Here is a 16527-nt window from a genome sequence, read left to right as displayed (position 1 = left end):
TAATGTTGTCACGTGTGGTGTTTGTGGACATGGCAATACCATAGAACATAAGTGCCTATAGCAAAAATTTGTTAATGAGACACAGTGATCAATTGTATTGGTAAACCTAAAGTTGTTGACTGTGTGTGAGATGTGGTCCATAATAAAATAGCAATATCAAATTTTGGCTTAAAAATAACAGTACCATTTATGTAAGTTTTCATTGTCATGACATTACAACAGTACCTAATTTTGGTTTAAAAATTATAAAAATACTAAATAATAACTAACAACATAAAAAACTAAATGGAAATAAAATTATTCAATGCATTAAATTGGTGGAACCTAAAACATGACAACTTGTCCAATCAAAATAATTATTCTAAATAAAACATGTCCAAATGACACAAATCTTACATAATATAAACTTGTTACATAAAAAATAATTAAAACAAGTAACATGATCACAACTCATTTTGCAGTCCTAATTCCAGGTGTTGGCATGAATTGTGCAGCTTTTGCAGAGTCATCTCCCTTTTCATTTTGTGAAGATGGTGGTGGACTTTACTGAAGTGATGTAGGAACATTTGCAACAGATGACCTTGTCCTAATGGTTAATTTAAGCCTAATTCTACCTTTCTTTTCTTGTGGTATGGCATCTGTTGGCCCTTCTTTTGCAGGTACAGTAGAAGATTGTTATATTGGGGCTTCTTCTGTAGGTATGGTGATGGACTAATGTGTTGAGTTATTGTTTTGGGCTTGAGAGTCTTCTATTCTTTACTTTTTCAGCACAGGACAAGTCTGTTTGTTGTACTTTAGAACTCCACAACATGAACACCTAACCTGTGGCAATTTTCTTTTCAATTTATGTTTCTGTGGATTCTCAGTTTCTTGCTTTTCTTGTTCATCTTTTCTTCTTTGCTTCTTAGGTCTGCCTGCAGTCCTCTTAACAGTTGGTGGCAGTGGTGAAATTAGCTCACTTTTCTCCCAAAAATCTTGACTTTGTAATGGTTGAACATGATATTCATAGGTTGCACAACATGCTTCAATTGTTAACCATCCATGGAAGTAATTTTCTAGTCTCTTATTTTTATATGTTATTGCAACAATAACATGCATACAAGGCATACCTGTAAAAATTATAAGAAAAAAAAATATCAAACATTATATATGCTACATATTCATATAGATTTAACACATTACTCATCATATAGAATTAACTAACCTGTTAATTGTCAAAATATACAAGTGCATGTGTGGCTGCCCAAGTGAACAACAACCTTAGTTGTGAAACATTGCACTTCAAATTTATGAGTATCATCATCACCTATGATAGAAGTTTAGTTAAGACAAATTTAATGTTATACTACTAAAAATTATTAGAGAATTAGGATTATGTTTACCTGCCCATATTGGTGTCCATTTAATGCTTTGTTGTTTTAATTTCTCCAACTTACTTTGTTGTATAGGAGGCAACTGACATGCATGGGCTGCCAACTTCAACTTATTGGTACTAATTATTGTCATGATGTAGCATCGGACTTCTTCTAGCATTGTTAATATTGGTTTACACCTTGCATTTACAATTTTTGAGTTGAAGACCTCGCAGTTATTCTTACAGATGTTATCCATCTTTAGCCATTCACTAAAGTATGCCTTAGTCCATGCCTCCTTTGGCCACTTGTCTAATTATGCCCATGCCTTCTCATTCATTGTTTTTATTATGTACATGTTTGCATTGAATTGTGATATGGTAGTTGATCTTACACATTCTCATACAAAGTGCTTCAAGACTTTATCCTTCCATTGCTTACAGAAATTTTGCCATAGATGCTACACACAAAACCTATGGCGTGGACCTGGCATCACTTCTTGCAAAGCTGGAATCAAACCCTGCAGTAAAATACAAAGTTCATTTTAGTCCTTAATAGAATAAAAATCGTGCAATTTAGTCCCTAATTGATTTATTATTCATACAATTAAGTCCCTGTCAATTCTAAGTAATAAGTAACTTCATCCTACGTAGATGTTTACCTTCTGCATGTCAGATATGAAATTCCAATTATGTTGCTTATAATCTCCCATATCTTCATGTAAGAGTGATAAAAAACCATTACCAATTCTCTTTATTTTCAACATCCACAACAGCATTGACTATTACTCATATATGATTATTAGCAACATATCTCACTGTTGTCAACAACTATCCTTAGTAATAACTTTTTAGAAATGCACCATCAAGCCCTATCATTGGTCTACATCCAGCCATAAAGCCATTTTTGCACCCAGCAAGGCATATATACAATCTTTTAAATTGTAGTGGACCTTCAACTTGAAGATTAGTTTCCATTTTGACAGTTGAACCTGGATTACTTCTCAAAAGTTCTCCACAATAGTCCCACAACTTCCTAAATTGTTCTTTCTCACTTTCCTCTACAATCTCTCTTGCCTTAACCATTGACCTATATATTTTGGCATCTTCTATCTGCACACCAAATTTCTTTTTAAAGTACTCAACAACTTTAGAATGTTTCATTTTGGGGTGTTTCCTTAGTTTTATAACAAGCTTACCTATAACCCAATCTTGTATTGCTTGTTTGTTTTTAAAAATTCTGCCACAACTATGCTCACTAGGAAAAGTCTTGATCTAGAAGCTATGTGAGATATTATTTTTTGCACAATATATTTTTCACTTGCAGTTTTCATGTTTACACTTAGCTCTTGCTCTCACTTTGTTATTTTTTACCCACCTTATTTCTCTTTCCATCTGAATTGTATAATCCTTATCGCCTTTTTTGAAAGATTATAAACTTTCAAACTCCATTCCCAACTCCAAGTTAACATTTTCAAATTTTGCAGATTCATTAAATTGGAGAAAAACTTGTTTGTTACTATCTTCATCAAATCTGGGTTTGTTGGAGTTATTAATTCTTCAAACCTCCATGAATTTTCAAAATGCTCTTCTCTTTCTTCACAGTAGTATGTTTCCCTATGACTCACCTTTTCTACATCTTCCATAGTATTTTCAAAAAGTTCCTCATGTAAATAATCTTCTTCATCAATATAGGTAATTTTTTCTTTACCTTTTCCTTCAGTTTTTTTTTTTTTTGTGCCTCTTTTCCTTTTCCTTTTTCTTTTCCCATGCTTTTTTTTTTCTTTTTGATGTAGCTGATTGAAGGTTGTCTTTCCTGCCTCCTATTCGCAAACTTCTTCTTATTTCTCCAGCTGATTTACTAGAGTCGTCTTTTCCTTTTCCCTTTGCCTTTTTCTTCTGCTGTTTCCTATCAACTTTAACTTGTACTTTGTGGATTGCTATTATATCTTCAACTTGTACTTCTTTCATTGCTGGTTATTCAACTTCAATACCTTTTTCCATTGCTGGTTGTTCAACTTGAATGTCTTCTTCCATTATTGCTTGTTCAACTTGAATTTCTTCTATTATTGCAATATCAACTTCAGGACCTTCCAACATTAGAATTTCACGGTCTTCAAGCAATTGTAGTTTACCAATCTCATGCCCATAATAGACATGCATCTCCCTTCTATTCCTCTCAGTAATAGTCACTATTTCCAACACATCAGCATCATATTTTAATAATTTCAAACATTCATCAAACTCTTTATCAGGGTCAAACTAGAATATATTTTTTATGTTACTGAAATACCCCATTGCCTTGGCAAAGTTTATGAAACTAAAAATATCTACTATATCTTCATTAACATTAGTCCAAACCTCAATTTTATCCCACCTGTATTCCTTAATTCCATTTTCTTCCACAAATTTTTCTTTATGGTGAATGTAAAACTTAATTGTCTGCATTTACAGATAAACAATTATTAAAAAAGTCAGCAAGCTTTTATAATTTTAAACTAATTTAATGAATAAACAATGAATGTCATGCACGCACATGGGAAAATGGGTTAAACCATGCAGAAAGGGACCACTTTCATTAATATTATCTTCTTTAATTTTAAAAACTAAAAAGTCATAAGAAACATAAAAGGACCACTTCCTACTATCCCTTGTTGTTTTCTCGATAACAAACAAAAAGCATTTTTCAATAACCATATTCACACCAATTAAGGAGAAAGAAAACAGTTAGGGTTTGTCATCCCTTAAACATTGAACACTTAAGGTTCGTCGTCCCAAAACATTGAAGAGTTAGGGTTCTTTATCTCCAAACCAAAAAAATGATTCAATAAATTAAGAAATATATTTTTTTACCGAATTCTCCATCTGTTGGCCCTTCTTCCACTACAACAAACTTCAATCTTTAAATATTTCACTCCCAAACACAACTACAAACAATAATTTGGACGAGATTCTGTGTGGACTTAGGATAGGGTTCTTCAACAAAAATGAGAAAATATGTGATTAAATTTAGGTAAAAAGGGCTTCAATGACAAAGATACTATTTCGCAATTATTTGTGACATGCCAGCTTCCAAAAACGACGTCATTGTTGTCAAGTGAGATTCTGACATAGCACTTAACGTGACAACTCAGCCTTATATGACGGTTTCTTAATGGGGTCAGATGTCAAGGACTAAAATGAATGAAAGAGAAAGAAGTTGGAGACTAACGTAATATTTTAAATGTCTTAGGGATTAAAGTAAAGGTTTAGTCTACTTTTTATTTTTGTCTTCACGTTATAATTATTTTATTCAATTTTTTAAATGTGTTCAAATATATACATATATATATATATATAAAAAAAAATAAAAAAAATTATTATTTTGAATGTTTTAAATAATCTTTATTTTTTCATTCATGATTATGCTAACAAATAAACCAGGACTAGTTTCAACTATATCTTGAAATTAGATTGGGTTATTAGATAGCCCAAATTCAACATGGGATTTAATGGACCAACCCATTAGCTTGCAACCTACACACCATTTTCCATATGAAATTGAAGCCATGTAAGATAGAAAGGAAAATATTTTTCAATTATGTCTTGTGATTCCCTTATCTTAAAAATAAAAGAAATAGAAAAACACCGTTTGCATACACAACATGCAGAATTTTGCCACGTGTTAAGTAGAAACATGCAAGAACAAGTCGATTGCCACGTGGAGGGTCGTACAACATACAAGTGTTTTCACCATGCAATTAATCAGAGATCCCATTCCATAAATATGACCAACAACAACAAATAAATCCGAAGAACGAAAAGCGAAAAATGTCATCAATGTCAGCATTAATCTCATCCTCTCTCTACACCATCAAAAGAGGAATGATTCCTCTCCCTCCCTACACCACCTCCATCTCGGGTCTTTCCATGACCCATCACCCCAATCAGAAACCCGAATACCCGCAAAGGGCTCCACCCGAGATACCATCCTTGCCCAAAACCCAACCTTCTTCAATTCCCAAAGAGCAGCCTGTGGTTCCAACCCCGGATCCGGAAATGGACCCGGGTCTGCTGCCCGAAATAGTTACAGATCCAACCCGGTTTGAGCCGTACCCCAATCCCAAACCGGATGGGCCAAAACCACCACTATCACCACCCGGGCCTGACATGCCGCTGCCTAACCCACCGGATGTTTTGCCGCCGCAGCCACCGGATGTGGTTCCACCACGGCCTCCGGGACCGGACATTGTGCCGCCGCCAACGACTCCGCCGGATATAACGCCACCCACCGGACCAACTGTTATTGTGTAGTGTAAGAAGTAAGAATTGAGCTACCATTAGCAAAGCATGCATGATGCGTTGGTAATGAATATGATAGAAAGATAGGGCCTTAGTTTTAATATCATCTTTTATAGTAGCGTTTTAATTAAATATCCATGGGATACATTTTTAGCATGTGATATATATCGTAAATTTTATCATTAAAATTATTAAAATAAATTAAATTATATTAAGAAAATTATTAAGATAAGAATGATGATAAATATTTTTTTAAGTTATTGCAGATATTTTAAAATTATGTTAAGATATATTAGAAACTAAAACCAAGTATATTATTATATTTTTTAACATAAAAGTTTTATTTTAATTTTTTTAACTAGCTAGTGCGTTTAGCACTTTTATTTTCTGTAATAACATTAAATGATGTTAACACCAAACTGCCCATAATTTTGTTTTCCTTTTTAGTTTTACAGCAAGTTATACAAATGTTAGTAATTAATCAACTATGTGCTTATTTATATAGTTAACTGTTGTGGTTCTTCTTACTGCAATGCAATAAGCACGTATTAGAGAATGGTCAAGAGAGAGATAGCTGAATGAAATAATATTATTGAATTTACTCTTCTATGAAAGAAGATTATTGAATTCACTATTTACTCTTCAATACAAATATAGGAAAGGTATATATATACCTTCTATAAAACAGAAAGCTTTTAAGATCTAGAGTACTATTTTGAACTTTTGTCTTTAACAACATGACAGTCTATTTCTCTGTGTTTGGTACTATGCTTTTCTGTGTATGGTACATTCGTGAAACACTCGATTAGATCGAGTTTTATGGTTTTTAGAGAAACTAACTTCCTTACAATTAGTTTAGGTTGTGATTTATATGCTATTGCAGTCTATGTTTATCAAGCTCTAGTATGGTTAATTTGGACCTGGTGAAAGTTAAATGATATTTGTTTAATACAAAGGGAAAACAATTGACTAGGACTTGCTCTATATAGGCATTACACAAACATAAAAGGGAAGAGGAAATAAAAAGGGTGAAATAATCGTAATGTAATTTTTGTAAAGGAAGACGCTGTTAAGTGACTCAAGTTCATGTAAGAGTAACAAATCTTAATTGAATGAATTCTACTAATTGTATGTTTTTTCTTTCCCTTGAATATTTTTCTTGTAATCGTAACGTCTTCTTACCCGAAATTTACTCCCTTAGGAATATCACAACTGGCGTTTTAATTTAACAATATGAACATTTGAGCTGCCCGCTGTGGATGTATTCATTCACCATTGTTCATGACACCTCACATATATAGGAAGCTAAATTTTACAATCTATTGATGTAAGATGTCAATTTGTCATTGCAGTGTTAGGTGCTTCATGGTTTAATGAAACTAAAGCTGCGATCCATCTTTTTTGTCTCTCTTGTCTCTTTCTTATTATAGATAGTTGAGTTGGGTATTATCGTATTTGGACAACCTCAAATTTCTTTTTCTAAGAGTATTAAGGGGCAGTAACTCAAGATTGACATTTTATAAGTGCCGCTCTATTCAGCAATCAAATGCCCCACAGTTTTAATGTAACGAAGAAAAAAATGTCAATGTAGAACCAAATCCATAATCCACATTTGTACAGCTAGATTAATGCTCTTATAAAATAATAAAGGAAAGGGGAGATTTGGCCAAAATTATAAATCATCTAACACTTGAAGGTTAACTCATCAATAATGTGGGAAAAATGTTGTTTTGCCTATGGAATCTTCAATTGAAATGAATGGAACACCCCTAAAAATTGCAATTTTCTAATTTTACCTGCTATGAGATTTACGTTCAACAAATTGGGTTGAGACTGAGCTCAACTAAGATTATGTTTTTACCGAAATGTTAGATTAATTTTAAACACTGTTCAATTAACTTGCAGAAGTGTTTTTGAGTTTTGGTACAAGGAATTCATGAATCGAAGTGGTGGGTGGTAAGCTGATGATAGAGTAAGTATAGTGAATTTAGTTCATTTGGTTAAATCTTAACTGATATTTTAACTTTTCATTGCATCCTAACTAAATTTTCATCATATCGTTAGATTTTAAGTTGATGAAATGATTACTAAAACAAGTGTCATCACTTGGATTCTTTGAGTGGCCAAATTTCTCACGGTGAAATTTGATTGTTTTTCTTGTTCTTGTGAGTCTTCTTAAGAGAATCCTTGAAGCCTTGTGTAACGCTCTAAACATGACAGTTTAAATTTACAATATTTTGAAACTAATTAAATATAACACTCTAAATTTATAACATTTTAATACTGTATAAATGTAACGTCACTTAATAAAATGATTATGTTCCAGGTTCCTTTAATCATCAATTTAGTTATAATATTTAGTGTGTATTGTGACATTCTAAAAATTTTTTTATATAGATATTGTATTTAAAAAATTTATACTAATAAAAACAATATATGACAAGTTAAAAAAATATTATTATATATAATTATTTATATCATTTATTACATATTTTTATTATTATATATATTGTATATTAAATTTTTTATTTTACTTTTTTATTATTTTTTATAATTTTTTAGTTTCAAATAAAATATAATTTATATTTAAATAATTTTTATTTATTATAAATAAAAATTATTATAATATAATATATTAATATAATAATTAAATATTAATAATATAAAATTAAAAATATAAAAAATATATTAATATAATATTATTATTTTATTTTTAAATTTTAATTGTGTTCTAATTCTATTTGAAAATTTAAACATTTTTGAACTTACTTAAATATAACAAATATAATAATATATTATTAAATAAATTTATTATTTAAAAACACGTTTAAATACTATTGGTTAAAAAATTTTATGTACCTTGAAATTTTTTTAAGGATATCACAGAATTTATCATAATATTATTTTTGAATTCTTAACGTTAGTTATTTCAATCTCATAATTGATTTATAAGTTCTTAAGTATTATTTCATATCACAAACATAAACTGTTAGATACTTAAACTGATTGAAATAAAATTGAGAAGAAATTATAAGGTTAAGGTATTATTTATTTACAACACAACTTAACTTTCACACACATAATTTGCATATATTATTACAATTACTCTTTTCATTTAGTCATATGATGAAATCTATTTTTCATGGTATCATTAGTAAGGATTTTCTTAGAGTGTCATTTGTCGAACTTTTTATTCTACTCGTTATAAAACCTAAAGCCTAATTGCCTCTATATTTAGAGTTCCTCTCTTGGATTTCTATTGCGTCCAAGAGCATTGTAAACTCTTTCTATTACGAGATATATTAAGACATAGGAAAGAGTAATAAAAGAAAATTGTAACTCAAAAAAGTCCAATAAGCAGTAAAGTTGGTCTCCTGACGACACCATATTTCATTTTCATCACAGTGCATGGTAATGTTCATCATGGCTATAGGCAAATTTTTCATTTCTTTTTATACAGTAAAAAATGGGTGAGAAAGATAAATACTATAAAATACTTATAAAATTAAATAAATACAAAAGCATAAATTTATGAGTTTCTCATAAAATGCCATCAGTCATCATAAACACAAAAATACCTTCATCATAATTATTTTTTCTTAAATTCTTCATGGTGTATGATCTAATCAAGTCTGTTCGAAATCATTTTCTCATATCATATAGTAAATTTTCATCTCATAACAATATTCATAGATGTTTCTTACAATCTCTTAGCCATGCTCAATTTCAATATCATAAAAAATAAATTTGCCAATACATCGACACACCAATATTCTTTTTAGTATTTTTATATTCTTGTACTTTCATGGATTCAATTTCAGTAAATAAGTTTTAAGAATCATTTAGAAATCAATTGTCATAACATTTTCAGAATAAAAAAATCTTCGCAAACAACATGATACTAGTAAAATTTGGTTTTGAAGAATCAATCATAAGGAATATAACTTAAAGATTAAGATGATATTCAGATAATTTCTTTTCAAAATAAAAAGTAATGAAGAATTAGATAATTAGTAATACTCAAGAAAAATAAGATTTATATGTGAAAAAGTTATAAATTATCAAGGTAACAGTGAGATCCATGAATATATTAAACTTGAAAGTAAACCATGCTTCACGATAAGAAAAAAATGATTTAGGTATCGTTAAAAAAAAAAATAGCGATTGAATTAGCAATTGAATTAAGGTGGTGGCTGAAAAGCTAGTTTCAAAGTAACTTAGTGGAAAACACGGTCTCATTAAATTTAAAAATTAGCCACTAAAAACTTTTTGTAGTTAAAATTATTTTTACGGTTGCTAATTCTAGTCACAAAAATAGCATCCACAATTGAATTTTGGGTTGCAAATTTGGTCACAAAAATGTGATAATAGAATTGGTCGATAATTTTTATTATCAATTCAATCGCAAAGTTGGTTGCTAAATTGTAATAATAACTTTAATTGCAAAATCGATTGCTAAAGAGCAACAACACAATCGGTCTAGCTTTGATCCCAAGTTGGTCATTTAAATACGATTATTGTTGGTTACAAAATTTAATTGCTGTTTTCCAACTATTGTGTAACTCGTTAAATGTGATAGATATTACGATTACAAATTCTATCATTAATTTAATCTCTTTTTTTTTTGGTATTTTTACTTTAACAAAACATGTTTATAATTTTAAAAAACACTCTAAAATCATAAAAATGATCGCAAAAATATTGAAAGAAACAAAATCAATATACATTTTGTGACAATGTATTAACATAACTTAAATTCTTAAATAAAAAAAAGTAAATAAAAAATCCACAATAGTCATACACATGACAAGTGTAAAAAAAAAAAAAATGAATCATCAAAGTCAATGTTACCATGATTATCATCATGAAGAGAAGGAACACTATCATCTTCAACAGAACAATCATTTACTTTGGAGAAGAGGCGAAATTTATAAATGGTTGACAACTCGTTAGACCAGATTATAATCATTGTTAAGAAAGTTTTGAAATAAAAAGTAAGGTTAAGAAAGATATATACAATATTTCTGGCCTTATGGTTCACCCATCCTCAAACTTTTTTTTTTTTTTTTACTTTACATTATATCAAATGTTGTAGAAATCGCTTAAGTTTTAAATTCTAAATGATTAATATTAAATTATTATTTTTAATATAGAAATTAATAAAAAATATATTTTTTAGATAATTACCTTCTAATTATGATGTCCAACAGAAAATATAGAGTCACTAGTATATAAAGATATTTCATTACCTATAACTTTTGATTTTTTTTACTAATAATGCTTTTTTTCTAAAATTCTTTTCTAGTACAATAAATGTTCAAACTCCTACTTCATATCAAGAGTGATTCAAAAGTCTTTGACCTTATCCCTTCGTAACTTACACATTATATTTTTTAAAATAGCAAACCTTTTTGCTCAAAAATAGTTTTAATAGTGAGATTATGTTAAGAGATTCACTTGTATGTTTTCTATGCATAAAAACAATTATATAAAATAAATTATTTGAAAAATGATAGAATTAAAATACATTTACCTTAAAGTCTATATATTTTTTACTTTTCATAACATCTCGGTCGAAGTAGGCCAAAGACAATCAAACTTAAACTTGATTATTTTTTAAATAACCTTAAAAGGTTTATCTAAAAATAGATAACCATTAAAAAATAATGATATGATAGAATAAATTATTATAAAAAATTAATTTGTATAAAAAGTGTAAAAATAAACAATGTTTAGCTCTTGAAGCAAGTCATATCTTTTCATTACTGAAATATTTAGTTCCAAACACTAAATAATACTTTGAGACATATAATGCTCTAACAATAATCGTGTTGAAGGAAGTAGTGTACTGGATAAAAGGATAGGAGTAGTCATGGTAATGGAAATTTGAGGAATAAATGGAGTTTATTCATCATCTACATGTGATATTGTTAAAATAGGTGTATCAGTCATGTTTAACTAATTAGCTAAAACTCATGATTGTGTGGAAGATATTTTATCTCATAAAAATTATATTTAACTTGAAAGTTGAAAAGTTGTATCACTATCACAATCTAGTGGAATAAAAATTTACTCCATTATCAACTAGGATACTGATTATTTTAGTTAAATTATAAATTTTGTCTTTATACTTAATACGTTTTTATAATTTGATTTTTACTAAAAAAAAATGACAATTTAGTTCTCACATAAATAAATATTTTTTATTAGTCTTTATCATTTAAAATCTTATAAAGACATTAGATAAAAAGCACCAATATATATATATATATATATATAACTAAAATATAAATTTTAATTATAGAGATTAATTTTTAAATAAGTGTCAATTATAAGAATTAAATGCATATTCTAACCTTAAAAAGAAACTTATTTAGAAGAAAAAAAATGAGATCCCTAATGAAAACATCACAAAATTTTAAAATCCTAACAACTTATATTTTTAAAAGATAAAAATATAAAATAAAAAATAAATTTTGATCTTAAGGACTAAGTTTAAACAAATAAATATAGTATAATTTTATTATAAAAAGAAACAGTTATTGAATTTTTATAATAACCAAATGTGTATTTTAATTAGAAATTAAAAAATTGGAGTTGTTAAAAAAAATATTGAACTCAAAGTTTTAAGATATTAAAAATTTATATCTTCAAATAAATTTATAAAAAAGTTTAAAAAAATATTCTATATTAATTGATGTATAGTAAAAAAAATTAACATTTATATTTTATTTGTTCGTTTGAAAGTATGATAAAAAGTAAAAATAAAAAAATCCCTTAGAACTTAGCTTAAAGAATTAATCATAGTAAAATTTTATTAAATGGAAAAACACTTATTATACTTTTATAATTTTAATATAACAAATAATTCTTTCTTAATAAAAATTTTCTATGCTTAAATTCAACTTTAAAGTTTGAGATTAACAAAATCTTATAAATAAAGTAAATTTTTTCGATATTCAAGAAACAAGTGTGTTATAAAAATAAGATTAAAGTATAATTCATAATAATCTCTAATTACAAATTTGTTTTTACAGTTAAAATTTATGTTTTAATCTTATATAAGTTTTTTTTACTTTATTCCTTCATCTAACATCGTCAACACATATTAAATAATGAGGATAATTTGAAAGTATTTATTCATTTAAAGACTGAAGTGTAATTTTTTTGTGAATGAACTAAACTAAAAGAATTGTCAAATATAGGAATTAGATTTAAAAAATTTAAGTATTTATTTTTTTAGGTTGAATAATGATATTTTCATTTTGTTTTTGCATTTATGTTTTCCTGATATATTGATAAGTTTGTAATTTGGCTATATTTTACAGCCATATATTTATATCTAACCCTTACTTTATTGAGATTTTACACAAATTTATATATTGTTTGCGCAGTTTGGTAGAAAAGAGGCGGAAGTAAGTTTTGGTGCATTTTTTGCCCAAATGGATGGGGTTAAAAGCCTCACAAAAATAAGCATGTCCAACATAGCACGGGAGTACTTCGACGTAATGCATGGTCGTGCTACATTATGTGCACAGCCGTGCTCATTTGTGAAACTTCAATCTTAACAATTTTAAAAAGAGTTCAAATTCTATAAATAGGGGGCGAGAGGATCGTCAAAGAATCATTTTGGACACCAGTTTACAGACAACCTTAGTCTTTTGAATTTTTGATCATTTTTCACCTCTCTTGCACGGATTCTCAGCATACTCTTGGCAGAAACTTGCTTCAAGTAACCATACTTGACGACTGAAGATTCATCTCATTTCTAGTTTGCTATATCTCTTCATTATGGATATGTTATTGATTGTTTTAGCTCTTTCTTTCTACATGAATAACTAAATCCATAGTAAGGGCTACGGGAATTATTGCTTATGAATTTATGAGATTTTGATATTTGAATCTTAATTCGAATTCTGTTCCGTGATTAGAATTTATCCTATTGTTTCTCACTCTTAACCCTAATTAATTACATCATCAGGCGATCGTACCTTGATTAATTAATAGATCTATAGGATAAAACGAGATGAAAGATTAGGTAGACCAAACCAATCTTTCACTTCTAATCGTTATTGAATTAACAAATTCATAGGTTCCTTAGACTTTATCTAAATTGATAACTTGCATGACCATTGGAGATCTTAACTTAGAGAAAAGAATATTAATATTGCATGACCAGTGAATATTAATAATATTTGTATGAATGATTGGTAATCACAAGGAAATCGAGTTTAGATTTAAAACAGCAAAATAACATAAAGGATTGAATGAGAACACTCATACGCCTTAGGTTTTTCTCTGATAAGTGTAACCAAGACGTGCTTTGTGTTTCTTGCTTTTAGTTTTATAATTGATTTTATAAATTCTTGTTTTTAATTAATCTCGTATCTTTGAAGCTTAAACAATTGAATTAGGAAATTCTTAGTAATTGGAAATCAATCCTTGTGGGACGATATTTCGGGAACTTAATTTAAGAACCCTGTATTACTTCTCGATGGGTACACTTGCTCTCCGAACAAGTTTTTGGCACCGTTGCGGGGGATTGCTTTTTCAATATTAAGAAAATCTCAAATTTAATTGATTTGAGCAATTTGTGTTTTACTTTATTTTAATTTTGTTTTGTTTATTGCTAAAAAAATTTCTTTTATAAGTTATAATTTTCATTTTTATTTTATTTTAATTTTTTTATTATTTCATAATTTCTTTTAATGTATGTTCATTCATTCTAAGTGCTCTACAGCTTGTGTATTTGATCCGGATATTGAAAGAACAGTTCATAGACAAAGAAAAGAAGTGAGAGAGTAAAGAATGCCAGAGGGAAGGAGATCGATCTAAGATTATATGACACCCACTGCTAGAGACACTCTTGGAAGCATTACAGCACTAAATGTGGAGGCAAACAATTTTGAATTGAAATCAGCACTCATAACCATGGTCCAGAACTCCATACAGTTTGGAGGTAACCATGGTCCAGAACTCCATACAGTTTGGAGGTATGCCTAATGAAGACCTCAATATTCATCTGACAAAGTTCCTCTGATTGACGGACACCATAAAGTATAATGAGTCTCCAACGATACTATTCGACTCTGCCTTTTTCCCTTCTCAGTATTTGAAAGGGTGAATACATGGTTTTCCTCACTCCCAGCCAATTCCATCACAACTTGGAAGGATCTCACTCAACAGTTCTTAGGAAAGTACTTTCCTCTATCAAGATCCTCCAAGCTGATGACAGAAATATGTTGTTTCCAACAATATGAGACAGAATCACTGTTTAAGGCATGGCAGCGATTCAAGGAATTGTTGAGAAGATGCCCGCACCATGATTTTCTAACTTTGAAGCAGGTGCAAATCTTTTACAGTGGCTTATCTATCAATAACAGAGCCACGATTGATGCCGCCGCAGGGGGATCTCTTATAAGAAAGGACCCAGATGACGCATACAAATTGATAAACAAAATGGCATCTGCTAGCTTTCAGTGGCACACAGCTGACACATATAACCTCAAAAGAAAGGAAGTTGCACCAGTCTATCAAGCAGAGAGCAGCAACCCCGTAAACCAAATGGCAACTGTCACAAAGCAACTAGAGAGCTTAATAAGAGCACAAGATCAACCCACAAAGTCAGCACATAATACAGAGGTCGACTAGGAGGAGGTGAATTTCATAGGTAATAATTATAACCCAGGATGGCACAACAGCAATACAAACCTTTGGTCAAACCGCCAAGGAAATCAGAATGCGCTCTATCGTCCCCTCCATGTACAAAATCAAGGGGAGAAGATAGAAAGAAAAGAAGCTCCTGGATTTCAATCCAATTTTCAAGAACAGATGATGCAATATGTGTATAGTTCTGACAAGAGAATAGCAAAACTTGAGGCCCAGATGGAACAACAGATTGAGAGGGAAGATAAGAGGTTTGCAGAAATCAAGGCAGAGATGAGGACTCAGTCTTCAAAGCTCGAATCCCAGTTAGAGCAAATCACTAGTCTCCTTAGTCAAAGAGCAGTAGGAGCACTACCGTCGCAGCCAGAACCGAATCCTAGGGAACAAGCTAAGGCAATTACTCTAAGAAGTGGGAAAATTTTGAATGGGACGCAAACACATAAGTCATGCATGCCTGTGCTGAAGGAGGAGCACGCCCTTGCATCACCCTGCACGCCCATACTGCCTAAAACAAAATGATCATGCTTAGAACAGCACGCCCTTGCAGAAAATAAAGGCACGGCCATGCTAGACGGAAGCAAGGTCGTGCTCAACGAAGGCACGCCCGTGCTGGATGATGAGCAAGGTCGTGCTTACCACCTAGATGCGAAAAAGGAGACAAGGGAAGATGCACCAGTGGTGACAAAACTGAAAGTTCCATTTCCACAACAAATGATGAGTAGCCAGAGAGACCCTCAGTTCAATAAGTTCCTTAGGATCCTCAGAAAGCTCCACATCAATATTCTTTTTGTTGAAGTGATAAGTCTGTAATTAAGCCCTCTTTTACAGTCATTTATTCATATTTGACCTTTATTTTTATTAGGTTTTACACTAATTTATTTATTAATTGTGCAGTTTGATATAAAGAGACCACAAGTAGATTTTGGTTCATTTTACGCCCAAATGAATGGGTTTAAAAGCTTCACAGCAATAAGCACGCCCAATGAAGCACAGGGGTGCTTCGACAATATGCACGACCGTGCTGCACCATCATGCACGGTCGTGCTTGTTTGCGTTAGCCAAACTTGCCTAGTTTAAAGGAGTTCTAATTCTATCAATAGAGGAGAGGAGGCATCGTAGAAATGATCATCTTCCGTGAGCATCATTTCACATAAGGCCTTTCAAGATTCTTGATCACTTTCACCTCTTTTGCACGGACCTTTGGCACACCCTTGGCAGCACTTGGAGAT

General features: G+C 30.3%; 1 protein-coding gene and 1 non-coding gene across 2 annotated transcripts; one reads left to right on the top strand and one right to left on the bottom strand.

Moving 5' to 3' along the window:
• The first annotated feature begins 5161 nt into the window (after positions 1-5161).
• LOC113871487 (anther-specific proline-rich protein APG-like) lies at positions 5162-5644 on the top strand. Its single transcript, XM_027508582.1, has one exon. It carries the CDS (start codon positions 5162-5164, stop codon positions 5642-5644), a length of 483 nt encoding a protein of 160 aa, XP_027364383.1.
• Positions 5645-14854: 9210 nt separating this feature from the next.
• LOC113873935 lies at positions 14855-14961 on the bottom strand. Its single transcript, XR_003506000.1, has one exon. It is a non-coding gene; the product is annotated as a small nucleolar RNA R71 (small nucleolar RNA).
• Positions 14962-16527: the final 1566 nt, after the last annotated feature.

The sequence above is a fragment of the Abrus precatorius genome, unplaced genomic scaffold (assembly GCF_003935025.1).
Source record: "Abrus precatorius isolate BTA unplaced genomic scaffold, Abrus_2018 Scaffold7, whole genome shotgun sequence".
NCBI classification, from domain to species: Eukaryota; Viridiplantae; Streptophyta; class Magnoliopsida; order Fabales; family Fabaceae; genus Abrus; species Abrus precatorius.
The sequence above is the reverse complement of the archived record's forward strand: the minus strand, read 5'-3'. Positions and strand labels throughout refer to the sequence as shown.